This window comes from Pholis gunnellus, assembly GCF_910591455.1.
Source record: "Pholis gunnellus genome assembly, chromosome: 9".
Taxonomy (NCBI): domain Eukaryota; kingdom Metazoa; phylum Chordata; class Actinopteri; order Perciformes; family Pholidae; genus Pholis; species Pholis gunnellus.
This window is the reverse complement of record NC_136535.1, coordinates 9,727,514-9,743,007: the sequence shown is the minus strand read 5'-3', so window position 1 is coordinate 9,743,007 and position 15,494 is coordinate 9,727,514. Positions and strand designations below refer to the sequence as shown.

The following is a 15,494-nucleotide window of genomic DNA, read 5'->3' as shown; positions in this document are numbered from 1 at the left end:
GAGAATACAAGAAAAGCATCAAATACTTTGAGTTTAAAGGCAATACTTACTTCTTTGACAATTAAATTCAGTCTCCTCCTGCAGAAATAATGAGCACAAATGTGTTCTGTGATGGTAGGAACATTTACATTATGAACACACAATTAAGCATACATTTGTCACTTTCTGTACGTTGAAGTGACATTAAATGTTACACCACAATGATGCTGAGCTTTATCCTGCACATCAATGCTCAACAAAACCTATAAAGCTCCAGTCTGTGGAGGTGGGAATCCCAACTCAGCTGCCAGATCTTCATCTCTTTTATGTTCAGTGTGATCAACATGTGACGTCAAACCACTGTCCTCACCATTTACCCTACACCTTAAAGGGATACTTTGGGTCTTTTAACCCTCCTGTTATGTTCGTTTCTTAGGTACAGCCATGATATTCGTGGGTCAATATGACCCGGTGCATGTTTAATCATCCAAAAGTTGTCAGAAACCAAAAAATCCTAATAAATATAGTTTGTACCTCATCACCAACACCCTTACTAACAATTAAATCAGTATTTAGTGGAATGAAGTAATTCCCCCCTCCATAGATCATAGTTCAATGAAGGTAACTCACTCGTTTTAATGAAAAATACATGTTCAAACTATTTTTTAGGTACATTGGAAAGACCTAGATGTAAATTGCATTAGTCTACCATAACATGTATTTTTCTCTAAATTATTTTTACATTTTGAAACTTTATTTTTTTCATGGGGTGATGTAGATAAATGGAGATGAGACACCTCTGCTGTTCAGGGTCATATTGACCCGCTCACTCAAAATCAAGCCAAATGAGTCATGAGGATTTGTATTGAAAGTCAACTTTACTCATGTTTACTTATAGTGTTAAGAAACAGACATTTACAAAATTTAACAAGATATGAACACAGTGAACGAGGTGTGTGTGTGTATGTGTGTGAGTATGTGTCTACACAGCACACGAGTGACATGTCGTCACGGTGTGCTTTGTGCTAATACATGTTGCCTCTGTCTTTATAATATTTTCGGTATACGTGTGTTGGGTGAGGATGAACACTGTATTTCACAATTTTTTGACACGAATGTCTCGCTTGGAGGAACAGGTATATCAGTTTCCTCATCTGATGGTTCATAATCAGTATCATTGTAATCTGAATTGACCTCAAGATTGTCTTCATCTTCAGACACATCCTCCTCTATTTCACTGTCGTGATCAAGGATGTGTTCCAGAGCCTCCAGGGCTGTCATCCTTTTGTTTCTGTTGCTCATGTGGTCCTCCAATAAGCTGCTGTGTTGCATGTATCTGCAGAGTGTAATGTTGGTAGGACTCCCAAGCAACCCTTTCGTATGTTTCTCCCCTCTCCTGCTAAGTGTGGGCGGAGTTTTCCCGCGAGAAAAAAAAAGGTTCCCGCTAAAATAGTATCTTTCTCGCACAGGTGCGGTAGTGAGACCGCACCTGTGTGTGTGTGTGTGTGTGTGTGTGTCTGTGTGTATGTGTGTGTGTGTGTGTGTGTGTGTGAAATGGGGTGAAACATGTTGGGAGGAGTAAGAGATACTTTGTCTCACATTTTCAAAGAAAGAAATGGTCTAAACTTGACCCTTCTGACCCCTTACAGCCTCCACTTTCACTGCCGGGTCAAATTGACCCGAACATCATCTCTGTTATATAAACCTGCAGGGGGGGGTTGCAAATACATGATATTCACGTTTTTTTTTCACGTTGATTAAGGCAAGCAGAAGAAGTTTCATACAGAAAAAGTACTTTAAAATATTTTTTCTAGATTTTCAAACTTTGAAACGGGTCAATTTGACCCGCAACATAACAGGAGGGTTAAAGTGGGGTTGTATGAGGTACTTCTCCATAGTCAGTGTGGAGAAGCAGACATGAACACCGGCACAGCAGCAAAGCAATGTACTGCTGTGGACGGCGACATCAGCAAAATGTTTTTGAGCCACTTAAAACAAAGGCCGACCTGAAATAAATGTATTTAAGTGTACGTCATATTTAGAATATTTGCACTGGTTTACCCTGCCGGTGAAACAGCTATACAGTCTATGTTTGGGACGGGGAACTGATGCCGTTATCTTTGCTCTTGTCATTTTTAGTGGGGCCTTTCTTTGAGGTGGCTCAAATGTATTTTGCTGACGTACCCGTTCACAGCTTGCTCTGCTCACGTGGGGTAACTCCTGACTGCTTCTCTGACACAGGGGCGTGCCGACAGTCATCGATACACGGACTATGGAGAAGTACCTCATACAACCCCCCCCTACTTAAAAAAATCTGCACTATGTGCTTTATTTAGCTGACAACAAACTGACTACAAACAGAGTTCACTCCGCCACGGAGTGGGAGGGTGTGGGGCAATTGGGCAAAAAGTCTTGGGCAAGTGAAGTTTCCAAAAGACCCAGAGGTCAGAGTTCATCACAGGGGCGTCACAACCTCTCTTCCTGTTTTTTTTTCAATACCTGTCATCAGTCAAACCCAACAAGTTTAAATCATACTTTAAATTACTTATATTAATTGATGACTCAAATAAAAAAAAGGCTATGCAATTACATGTCAGCAAAACAGGGTTGAAAACGAAAAGTCTTTCTCTCCCTGTACGCCGTGCAATGACAATACAATTGAATCTAAATCTTAATTTAAATCAGTGTACATCACAGATGACATATTAATTGAGCAACTGATTGAAAGCTTTCTAATTTGTCTAATTGTAATTCATTCTAACTCAGTTACAAACAGAGTATTCATTAATGGCAGCAGAGAAAAATGTCTGTGGATCAATATGTGTATGGGTTAATATGTATAAGCAAATCCACGGAACAAGTGAGGGTTAAAGTTTGCCTTGCCTCAATGTGTTTGGGTCAGAATGAAACCCACGGGAACACAAAAAATAATGTGCAAACTCTACAAAAAAAGGCCACTGATAGCAGATTTACACTGTGCACTTTGCTGTCAGGCAACAAAACTAATCACTGAACCGAATCAAATGCCTGATTATTATCCAAATTCAATTGTTTTACAGGAGAAAGACCACACAAAATAATTAGAGGGTCAAATCAATTATCAATGCAACTCAAGGGTCTATCGTGTCCATTTCTCTTGGGTGAGATGATTAGTCCTTTTCATTGTGTCCTAATGTCCAAACAACTTGTTTTTGTGCACAAACAAGGTCCTTGATCCCAAAGGCCTGATGTGACCACTTCAGTGCTCCGTTTCAATTAGTATATTTCTTCTGGGACATATAAACAAATAAGAAGAGGCTGAATAATATGTGATGCATTTTTTATGTATTGAGCCATTTATCATATCCATTCAAACTGTGGATTTGTTCATAAAACGTTTCAGTTTAATAGTGAGAAAACAAAGCAAAGATTATGTTGTGATACTTTAACCTCAACTGTGAACTTTAATCTGCTCGAACATTTTTCCATATTAACACGCTTAAAGTAGAAATTAAATTTAAGGAATCAAATGTTTACAGTTTGTATGTCACATGCAGCTTCACATGTTACAGCCTCCCTTGGGTGTTATTAAACAACATCCCTCATCAGCAAACAACAAGGAATTACTAATTGTCCTGGGATTAATTACAATATGAGACAGTTAATTATACCTCTTTTAACTATATATCTCAATGGGGCTCATTAATAAATGTGTTTTGACAAAGTAATGAGGCCTCTAGCTGATGTAACTCTGCCAATTTGTAGTGTATCATAGCTACATAACGTTGCTGAAGGTGGTTAAGTTTGAACAGCTCATGTTTAGTATTTTTTGTTGTGATATCAATACAACATTTTCAAGTTTTGAGTACGATTGCCAGATGCCAGGCCTTCCCAGCAGTACTGTAGGACAACAATGTGGGTTTGATGCTAAACTCAAACTGAAACAGACTGTCTGTAAATTTCACGGGTCAAAGTGACTGTGATTGTGAAATCATAAAGAGGCGTGTAGAGACCATGATACATTGAGCAAATGTAATAATTGCTCTAAGAAAAGAAAAAAGAATATTTATACCTATGTGATTGAAAAGACTAAGGTATAATGCCAAATAAAAGACAATTATTATAGTTAAGGTTGTATCTTTTGTTCATCCTTATTGTCCTAGTAGAGGAAATGTGTTCTGCAGCCAGGGTTGACAAAATCAGAAGACAAAAAGATCAAACATCAACACAATAAAACACTGAGCGAGAGCAGGGCGATGGGAATTGTGAACCAGGTACTCATATAGTTTGTCAAAAAAGCAAATAGCCAAATATTTGTAGCTATCCACTCGGTAAATGTCAACACCTTTAACAACGGATGTCTTTGTTTTAGACACATTCACATGGAGGAAAGGCTCATCACACCAAGGCAACAAAAAACGTTCGCACTCCTCTTCCTTTCTTTTTGTTTCTTGCTGACATTTATCTGATTCTCTCTCTGTTTGAATGCAGTTGGTGATAAAATCAGCTTCAGCTCTGGCTTTCTAAAGAGTCTCGCATCATATACGACTGCTGTTGTTGCAATAATACATTCTTCTGTGTTCTAATGGACTTGCTAGTCATCAGTTATTCTTTTTTGGTTTTGTCATTTTACTTGTAATTTGAGGGCAGCTCTATAGTAAAGCCTTTAACACCATTGATGAGCCACAACAATCCATAACTTTCTTTCTTTCTGCTGTACATAACTCCAAGTCATTTGAGGACACACATATTTATATATAATTTATTTGGGCATTAAACAATCTCATTACTCATTATTTCTGGGGAACAAACTAAGAGGATTTAATAAAAGTTCTGGGTTTCAATAGTTTGTTTTTCTTTATAAAGGTTTTCATTTTTGTGCCAGTGTGTTTTTTGCCACCATCTACAGGCGGAGAGGGATATACGAAGGCCTAAAGGCCACCTCTTTAGACACATCTCTGGTCAATATTTCTACAGAAGTACTGTATTCATTATTGGAAAGCCAATGACAATCCCAGAGGCACACGTGACGTAAACACGTTATGGCTCTGGAAACATTAAATAAAGCAGGATGGGCAGGGCAGTTCTCAACAGTTCATTGTGACTGCTTTAGATGCAATTTCTAACAATGACATTTCCTCCATTTATTTCTTATTAATCTACAGTAAGCGGAGAAAAAAATGGAGAACAAATCTTTTTGGTTCGGCTCTGAGTTAACCCTCAACACATTTGTTATTCCACCTGGAGGAAAGTATCCCATATTTTTATTTGGTATTGTGATTTATTTCTTCAGCATTTTTTGCAACCTGACCTTGTTGAGTTTGATCATTCTGAAGAGGAACCTTCACAAGCCCATGTATTTCATCCTGCTTAGTCTTCCCCTCAATGACTTGATAGGCATAACTGCAATGTTACCAAAGGTGCTTTCAGACATCGTTACAGAGACAAACAAGGTTTACTATCCTCTCTGTGTTTTACAAGCGTTCTTGCTCCACATGTATGGTGGCGCAGTTTTGTTTATTCTTGCAGCAATGTCTTTCGATCGTTATGCTGCCATCTGCATGCCGCTGCGCTACAGCTCTGTCATGACCCCCAGAGTTGTCCTTTGTATTATCGCTCTAGTTTGGGGTCTTGACTTTGTCTTGATTGTGTCATTGTTCTCTTTACAGACAAGGCTTCCCAGGTGTAAGTCTGTGATCATGAATGTGTTCTGCGACAACCCGTCTCTCCTGAAGCTCACATGCGGAAACACGATGGTCAATAATATCATAGGGTTATTTAACACGTCTGTCATGCAAGCTGTAAGCGTGTCTATTCAGGCATTTTCCTACGTGAAGATTCTGATCGCATGTGTGGTTACAAGGAGGTCTGAAGCAAAAACAAAAGCTGTCAACACGTGTGTTGCACAGCTGCTCATATTAATCATATTTGAGATCGTGGGAACGTTCACAATTTTATCTCACAGGTTCAAAAATGTCTCAGTGGACTTGCAAAAGATTATGGGTATGCTGATATTTCTTGTACCTCCGCTTCTGAATCCAATTGTGTACGGGCTGTATACAAGTGAAATACGAAACACTCTTCTGACAGTCTTAAAAAACAGAGTGTCAGTCAACATTTTTACAAAAGTGGGTTAACAGCGCTGACATCTTGTCTTATTGATCAGCAAGGAAATTCACAACACTGTTAACCCCGGTAGTCTCTCTGATAATGTAAACAATATAAAATATGCATGAAAGAGTACAAGTGCATATGAACTTGAACACAACCTGTTTTTTTCATGTGCAAACACTGCTTCCATATGAAAATGCCGTGTTCTACGGTAGGACAGGAAGCCTTGCTCTGGATATCTTTGATGATATATTTTTTTCTTCAAGACGGTGATCAGTCAATGATACAGAGTCAAGCTTAAAGAGTGTTGGGATAGGAGCACATTGGCATTGTATGTGATAACGCTAAGACTGATGAAAATATGTGCATCTTTCTGCAATTACACAAATATGCTACTTGACTTTTTCTTGTTGTTACAAGAAGATTTTATTGCGATATTATCTTTTATGTCTCTATTGGGGTGTACAGCACTTTGTGTTGTTTAAGTACAATGGAGATATTATACTGCACATAGTTTAGCAGGAAATACTTCATTCATCATTCACTACGTTTTCATTTAAAGCCTTTTGTGAAACTGTCTCAGTCTGTTCTTTACTTGTTCTTATCATGTTCCCATTTGATTGTAAGTCTAAATATCGTTTGCTCTGAAGATGTGTCCACACTTTTTCTAACTTATCATGTACTCCATATGTCTGCAAATTATTTCATTTTATTTTACAATAATCACACTGTAATTATTGCAGAGTCCAACATATATACAAGATGTACAGATGTTTGATGTGTGGGCCATTAATAAAATAAAATCATTCTAAAACATATTTCATGTTTTTCCACAATTTATTGAAACCTTTCAACAAAGTCTTTAAACAGAATTATGTCAAATATTCTTTACATATCCTTTTATCCATTTGAAGATTACATGCTTTGTGAATGGTTAAGGTTTTAATATTCATGTTAAGATATGTTTATGAGCCTTACCATGCTGTATGTTATGGCGAGTTCTAATGTATGTCATGGAAATAGACGACGAGGAATACGATGACAGGAGCTAATTTTGAGAGAAAGACTGGAAATGAATCCCAATGATGACGGATCCTTTCAGCACTGAAATATTTCTTTAGAGCATATTGTTTGCTCTAGAGAAGTGTTCACATTTGTATGTACTTATTATCACTTCAAAATATATACAAGGTGTACAGATGTTTGCTGTGTGGTCCATTAATGAAAATCAAATATTCTAAAACATACGTATTTCATGTTTTTCCATAATTTATTGAAAACAAATACAAATTTAAAAAACAGCACAACTAACACAAAACCAATTTAACTTTCATGATATCCTACTTCATAGTTAGATGAAAACCAAATACATATAGTATTTAAAAAAAATGAAAAGAATGCTAGAATGTTGGGGTTCTTGTGATACAGAACACATTTCCATTGTCATGACTTGCCCTGCACCCTGATATGCTTGTAAATCCTCTAGCCAACATGTCAGCTGGGGCTCTCATTTGCTAGAAGACTGTGAGGTGAAGGCTCCTGAAGTAGTAGATGAAATGCAGAATACCACAGACTTGCAAGTAGAGAGTTGCAGTAGTCCAGGCGGGAGATGACAAAAGCCTGGATGAGCACCTGCGCCGTCTCCTCAGTGAGGAAGGGACGAATCCTCCTGATGTTGTAGAGCAGGAATCTACAGAAGCGTGTAACCGATGCGATATTTGCTGAGAACGACAGTTGGTCATCCAGGGTCACACCCAGGTTCCTCGCAGTCCGAGTTGGCCTCACCACGGTATCGTCCATGGTGATGGACAGGTCTCGGTGCGGGCAACCCTTTCCCGGGAGGAACAGTAGCTCGGTTTTGTCGAGGTTGAGCTTGAGGTGGTGTGTCGCCATCCACCTCGAGATGTCAGCCAAGCACGCAGCTATGCGTACCTCCACTTGAGTGTCACCAGGAGGAAATGACAAGACCAGTTGGGTGTCATCGGAATAACAATGGTAAGAAAAGTCATGTGAGCGAATAACAGAACCCAGAGATGTTGTGTAGAGCGAGAAGAGAAGGGGGCCCAGGACTGAACCTTGTGGAACCCCCGTAGTCAGCAAGCGTGGTTCCGACACGGTCCCCCTCCATGTCACCTGGTAGGATCGACCTGTCTGGTAGGATGCAAACAGGGAGAGTGCAGAGCCTGAGACGCCCATCCCCTTGAGGGTGGAGAGGAGGATCTGGTGGTTCACAGTGTCAAATGCTGCAGATAGGTCCAGGAGAATCAGGACAGAGGAGAGAGAGTTAGCTCTTGCAGTGTGAAGGGACTCCGTCACCGCAAGGAGGGCTGTCAAACAGGTTACATGCAGCACAGCTTCTGTATCCTTATCATTGGTGTCGGTATTAATGATGAAAAGTGTGGCGTGGTTAGGGGACAAGACAACTAGGGCATCCATAAGAGCTCTCTGCAGAGAGGTGAATGCTGTAATGCACTACTAGATGCTGCAGGCCAAACTTGGATGCAGCCATGTAACAATATTACTTCCCAAACCTTTAGTATGTAGCCAGGCCCAGGAAGCTTTACAGTTGTTATCCAGACAGTGAACAGACCTCTTCTCAACCAGACAGTCATCAAGGTTTTCCCTGTGATGGGAGACGCCTCACCGGTGACAGTCTCAAGTTTCACTGTGGAAGAAAGAATGATTGTCTTCCGTGTTACTTTCTAGCAAGGAACATGTGTCCAGCAGCACTGAGCAGTGTGACCCCGACATTTTTTAACAGGAGCACAACAGTCTTCTAACTCCACCGGACATACTTGTTTGTCCCCTTTTTACCTGCTCCCCCATCAGCATCTTTCACACCTAATGCAATGCCTCACAGGAAGAAGATGCAGAGGTGTTACCTGAGTTCTCTGATCATTTACTAAGAGAACAGTACTGTTGCACCTGTTGTCTGTAACCATTGCAAAAAACAAACAAACAAAGAAAGCAATGAACTCTGCTGTTTGGCCGGAGCTTAGTCTGTCCTTAGACTCATACAGAGAAAGTCAGTTTCACACCAAACATGCAAGTGTACATACTGAAGATTAGACTGAAACTATGTCAGTTACCTATCCTGCAGTGTAGATTGAAATGTAAACTTTTCCTGATATCCCCATCATGTCTGATCATTTTCCATGCATTATTTATTTATTTTACCCAAATCACAGTCTGGTTATGTGTAGAGTTACATAAGTCCTGACATCCAGAGATACACAGATGTAAGTGTTTCCTCCATTCTTCTATACAGTGAAGTTGGTGCTGTCCTTACTTAGGCTCCTGCTGATCTCGAATGCCACGTTGTGGAAGTCTGCATATTTGGGGTGAAAGCTCAAAACACTATGTTTTGTTATATTAAGTTCCAAGATTGAAGTTATGGAAAAAGAGTTTTGGAAAAAGAAAATTACTTTTTAGAATGGTCATATGTTTATTCACTTTGGCAAATGGCAAACCTAAAAAAGATCTGATCTACAATACATTATGACGAAATAGCCTAAGGATTTACTTTATTCATAATGTTTCAAAATCAACAAATATAAATTCCAAATATAGATAACATGTATGCATATCTTACATAAGGCAGGGGACAGGTGATTAAAAAAGTGATACGATTAATTATGTTGCAGGGACAACTATGTTGTTTAAACTTTTCATTCTGTCATGATGTCAGTTTGTTTTCACAACAATTGCACCACCTGACGTATTCTGTTCTAACCCCATGAGTCATCTTTGTTTTTAAAGTAGTGGCAATAAATAACAGAGTCTATTATAGCGCAGTGCAGGTGAGGATAATAGAATGTACTGCAACAAGTATACAACCAGCAGTACATTTGAATCAATGCATAGCCCTTAATTCAAAGTTGCTTGTTGAGAAAAACATTTATTTCAGGTGAGAGTATGTTTTTTTTTCAATTTTGAAGGCAACAACATCATAAAGACGGTATAACTATGTATACAAATGCATCTTCTATGGACTTACTAACACTGGTACCATTGGACATAAGTGCCAATCATATTTATCCAGTGTTTGTATTGGCCACACTCACCTATCTTATTATTGTCTTTTGCAACTTGTGTGTACTGTCAACTATTGCTGTAACTAAAAATCTACACAAGCCCATGTTTATCCTCCTGTTCAACTTGCCCATTAGTGACATGGTGGGAACCACAGCTTTTTTCCCTCATCTTCTTTACAGCATTGTGACACAGAACAGAGTGATTTCCCATTCTGCATGTATGACTCAGGCTTTTCTGATTCATTTTTATGGCACAGGAAACTTGCTGATCTTGAGTGCCATGGCATACGACAGATACATTGCTATATGTTGTCCTTTGAGGTATAATGCTATCATGAGTCCAAAAAAAGTCATCATAATTATTTTTTTAATATGGTTTATAAATTTCTCAATAATAGTCACTTTGATTTTGTTGCTTACGCGGTTCAAAAGTTGCAGGACGAATATAGTGGATTTGTACTGTAACAATCCATCATTGGTGAAACTGATCTGTGAGGACACGAGAATAAACAACTACTATGGGTTGAGTACTATAGTCTTAATCATGGGCGTACCCCTGTTAATAATAGCATACACATATGCACAGATTTTGCGTACATGTGTCATGACTAATCACCCTGATGCCCGGAAAAAAGCCTTTCAGACATGTGGTACACATTTAGTTGTTTTTTTAATCTTACAAATTAATACTACCTTCACACTGATTACTCATCGCATTCAGAGTGCATCGCCGTACATTAGAAGGCTTCTTGGTATCTCAATCTTATTATTTCCCCCTTTCTTGGACCCGATTATTTATGGACTGAAGACAACAGAACTGAAGCGGAGCGTAGTGATGTTCCTAAAAAGAAATATTTGTTCATCCAAATTGTAACCAGTTTTCTATTGTAATTAGACATGATTAGAGGAGTCATGCGCAATGTAAACTTGCGTTATATATTATGTCACCTAAACAACCAATGATTACAGAATCCTCTTTAAATGAAGGCTCCACTAGCAACAATATGCCATGTATTACAGCACTACGGAGAAGTTACACATCTTCGCGTCTGTTGATTATTTGTCTTATGAATATCTTGTGCATTTCTCTATTTAATGTTCATGTGAATGTTCGCATGTGTTTATCAGCACTTCACAGGTTACAGATTAACAGCCTGGATCATTTCTCATCCGAAGGTTGAAACTGTAGACTGTAAACTGTTTTAATAAAGGGTAAGGAAAATGACATCAGCTGAGCACAATCGAGTGAATCAAAGATCATTTTAAAACTGCTGACAGATGTACATTATGTAATATGTTTGACTGAAAGTAACAAAGTTACAAAAAACAAAAGCAAACGTATCTCACTGCAGGTAGGAATGCACTTGCACTCACCAAATACATGCAGTGAAAATGTATTGAAATGCCAAAATAAATATTCTGCTCTGCTTCAAATAATTCAGTAGAAGTGTATAAACTGTGTGTGTGTCTCAACATTGTGTGTACTATGTGGACTGTAAGGTGGAAATTAAAACAATATGATTCTGATTGTGGTCATGTTTTCCTTGACATTGCAATACAAGTATGTATTAACAAATTGCATTGTGTTGACAAAATTAAATTCCACAACTGTTTGCACAAACATACAATTAATCACCATCAATTGTCAAGAAACAAACACTGTTTAACTTACTCTTTATTGAAATCATCGTTTAATTGTTTTCTGCAGTTCTATTTTTGTCTCTGCATGGAATCTCCTCATAATCTCCAAATGATAGAATTGAGTAATTTCCTCAAATAAAAAGGAATATAGAAAATCTCAAATCAATTAAATGTGTTTTTCCTCAACAAGGAGGACATAAAAGGGCCACAATCGCAAGTTGAGAGTTTCATTCTGGAACACATTTCTCATTTGACATAAAATCCTTATTGTGCTGTAGTAATGTCAATATATGGAATAAGATGTGCAAACAATTATAGAGAGGTAATGGGGAGATCAAAATATTGTCGATTTGTGTGGCAAAGTGGACAGATGTAAACACTGTATCTAGTACATCATTATATAAAGAAAGAATTGTACATTTGCTGGATCACTAGATCAGGATGCTGTTCATCATGATGTATGTTAAAAGGATATATATATATTTTATTTCGCTTCTATAAAGTTCAAAGACTCACAAGAGACAGTTTAAAAAAAATAAAAAAAGACTAGTCAGACTTGAATTACTTAGTCAGGGACATGCTCTAAAAACAGTGCATCCTCCACTTCCCATCATGCAACAGAACAGTGTCTTTCATTAGATCTCTCTGCCTCCAAAATCCCATCTTCCTTTAACCCCACCTCCCGTTTGTAGTGCAGGCTTAATGTTAAAAAGCCCAAGCAGAGATAACCCTGCTTACGTCATTGGGGGTGGGGGTCATCTGCGTTCATCGCACTCTACACAGCTGTGTCTTCTCTGATGATACTTTTATGTTATATAATTGAGTTGAACCCTGCAGTGAGATTGTGTTTAACATCACATACCACGACACATTTTTTTTGTATTATCATTATTTTTTACACTTGCCTACCACTAATTGTTACAAGAACAACAACACTGCTTCAACGCTAACAGCCTACATTACTTTGACATGGCAGGGAGCAATTATATCTCTTTCACAGGACACTACAGATTATGTGAACCAACGATGGGAAAAAGAGCTGAACACTGAAATAACTGAAGACATGTGCAAGTCCAAACAAACTCAGCTATGCTGCTGGAGGGAATGTGCCAAAATGATGGTTGATCATGCTCGCAACAATCCCAACAGTAATCTAAGTAAAGATGATACCTACCTCCGAAAGATCATGCTGAAAGCAAGTGAAAAGGCCACTACAAAATACTGGCAGAAAAAAAACTGTCTCATAGCTCGTGTCTTTGTCATACATGTGCTGGAACATACACATAACATACGACTCCAAAAAGAATTGGATAAATTCATCCAATGAGGCAGATTTTTCACAACTATTATAATGTATCATGTGCAATATTTTATTTTAAACTATAGATCCATATATTTAAATCTATACTGATATTCTCATGACCTCATATTTGTTTGCTTTTTGTTTCTTATTCGTCTTTTGCTCACTGTTCTTATAATGTGAACGATTGTAATAAATAAAAAAGTCATTCCATCTGAATGCTGTAACTGGAGTTTGAAACTTGTGTGTCCTGTTTTTCATTGTCAGAGAAAGCATTGTCTTGTCTTATGTGCAGCCATTTCTTACAATGTAGAAATAAAGAGTAGTTTAGAAATGTCACTTTATATTTTAAAACCTGGTCCATAAAGCGCCACTCTGGGTGGAAACCAAGGTCAGCTTTGTTGTTTACCAGAACTGTACGGATGGTGCCTCTACCCTCCTATTAAAAACTAGGGGATCAAAAAACATGATCTATATAAGAAATCAAAAAACATCAAGTCTTCAAGGCACTTAAATTAGTTTTGTAAATATTAAAGTGTTCTTTTATAAATGTCTATGTGAACCCAATCACTTTGACTTTCTTTATATTAATGTGTGGGTGATAGTAGGGTAACTAATACATATGATATTCTTCCAAAGCCCCTTGTGACTCAGTGCTTAAGTCATTGCCATAACTCTAAAGATAAACTTTATGGTAAACCAGAAGACTCCAGAGAGCTGCCTTGTGTTCAGAAGGAATCACTCATATAAAGCTGCTTCTACCTCTGAACATCTCACCAGTTGGTCATTGTTGCCAGTCCTAGGTAGGGATGATCCACTACATAGTTTTCTGTATATCCTCTCTGTGTATTTTGTTCCTGGATTTGTATGTGCAAAGCAGTGAAACCCTAAAACTATAAATTGTTATTCATGTACAGTAGCATATATAACATGTGATGAATGTGGACTGAAGGTGAAGTGGCGTGGACATATTCAGGATTTAATTTGGTAAGTTCTGTCCTTAGCAGAGACTTTACAACTTGCTAATAACTATAACTCATACGACTGGAATGTTCACACTTTTTACAACATTATCTCTGTATACATTTCTTGTCTTATTAAGTCTCTCATAATCTTGCTAAATTGATATTGTGTATGAATAGCTCAATAGGTCAATAATATCATAGGGTTATTTAACACGGCTGTCATGCAAGCTGTAAGGCATTTTCCTACGTGAAGATTCTGATCGCATGTGTGGTTTCAAGGAGGTCTGAAGCAAAAACAAAAGCTGTCAACACGTGTGTTGCACAGCTGCTCATATTAATCATATTTGAGATCATGGGAACGTTCACAATTTTATCTCACAGGTTAAAAAATGTCTCAGCGGACTTGCAAAAGATTATGGGTATGCTGATATTTCTTGTACCTCCGCTTCTGAATCCAATTGTGTACGGGCTGTATACAAGTGAAATACGAAACACTCTTCTGACAGTCTTAAAAAACAGAGTGTCAGTCAACATTTTTACAAAAGTGGGTTAACAGCGCTGACATCTTTTCTTATTGAGCAGCAAGGAAATTCACAACACTGTTAACCCCGGTAGTCTCTCTGATAATGTAAACAATATAAAATATGCATGAAAGAGTACAAGTGCATATGAACTTGAACACAACCTGTTTTTTTCATGTGGAAACACTGCTTCCATATGAAAATGCCGTGTTCTACCGTAGGACAGGAAGCTTTGCTCTGGATATCTTTGATGATATATTTTTTTCTTCAACACGGTGATCAGTCAATGATACAGAGTCAAGCTTAAAGAGTGTTGGGATAGGAGCACATTGGCATTGCATGTGATAACGCTAAGACTGATGAAAATATGTGCATCTTTCTGCAATTACACAAATATGCTACTTGACTTTTTCTTGTTGTTACAAGAAGTTCTATTTCATCCTTACTGACCGCCAGAGGCAGTGTTTAACACTGGATATCTTCTGTCTCGCGCCTGCGCAGGTCGATTATTTATATCAACAAAGTCACCTGTGACCTCGGATGACCCCCCGTCGTCTATAAGTTCCGGTGTCATCCTGAGTTCAGTCCTTTTTCATCTTCTCGCTACGCAGGTTAGCTACCATGGTAGCATAAGCTTAAACAAAGATGTGTTTACGATCAAGACATATTGGAGCTTGTCGCTGTAGCCTTGTGACCACCGGTCGGAGTTGCGGATCTCTCGCCCTCCAGAGGCTGCGACAAGCTGTCCCTCTTAGGAGGGAGTGGCGTTTTGTCGCCGTTCGGACATTGAGCCCCGGACTGGTGGACGCCCCTATCATCGGTCATCCCCAGTCTGATAAGGGCCACCGAAGTCGTGAAGACAGCAATCGGTGAGATCGATTAACATTGTTTTCTATAACAGTTGTTCGTTTTCCACGGTTGGCAGAGCGCTTCCGCTCTAGCTAATCGAGTGGCATACCGACGA

General features: G+C 38.5%; 2 protein-coding genes across 2 annotated transcripts; both read left to right on the top strand.

The window, feature by feature from the left end:
• Positions 1 to 5,138: 5,138 nt before the first annotated feature.
• Positions 5,139 to 6,095, top strand: LOC306701151 (olfactory receptor 8G17-like; the record flags this gene model as incomplete). The annotated part of the gene is made up of 1 exon (XM_079166404.1): positions 5,139 to 6,095. The coding sequence occupies one exon, from the start codon at positions 5,139 to 5,141 to the stop codon at positions 6,093 to 6,095; it is 957 nt and encodes a 318-aa protein (XP_079022530.1).
• A 3,940-nt stretch (positions 6,096 to 10,035) lies between these two features.
• LOC306701150 (olfactory receptor 52B2-like) lies at positions 10,036 to 10,977 on the top strand (the record flags this gene model as incomplete). The annotated part of the gene is made up of 1 exon (XM_079166403.1): positions 10,036 to 10,977. The coding sequence occupies one exon, from the start codon at positions 10,036 to 10,038 to the stop codon at positions 10,975 to 10,977; it is 942 nt and encodes a 313-aa protein (XP_079022529.1).
• Between the last annotated feature and the right edge of the window lie 4,517 nt (positions 10,978 to 15,494).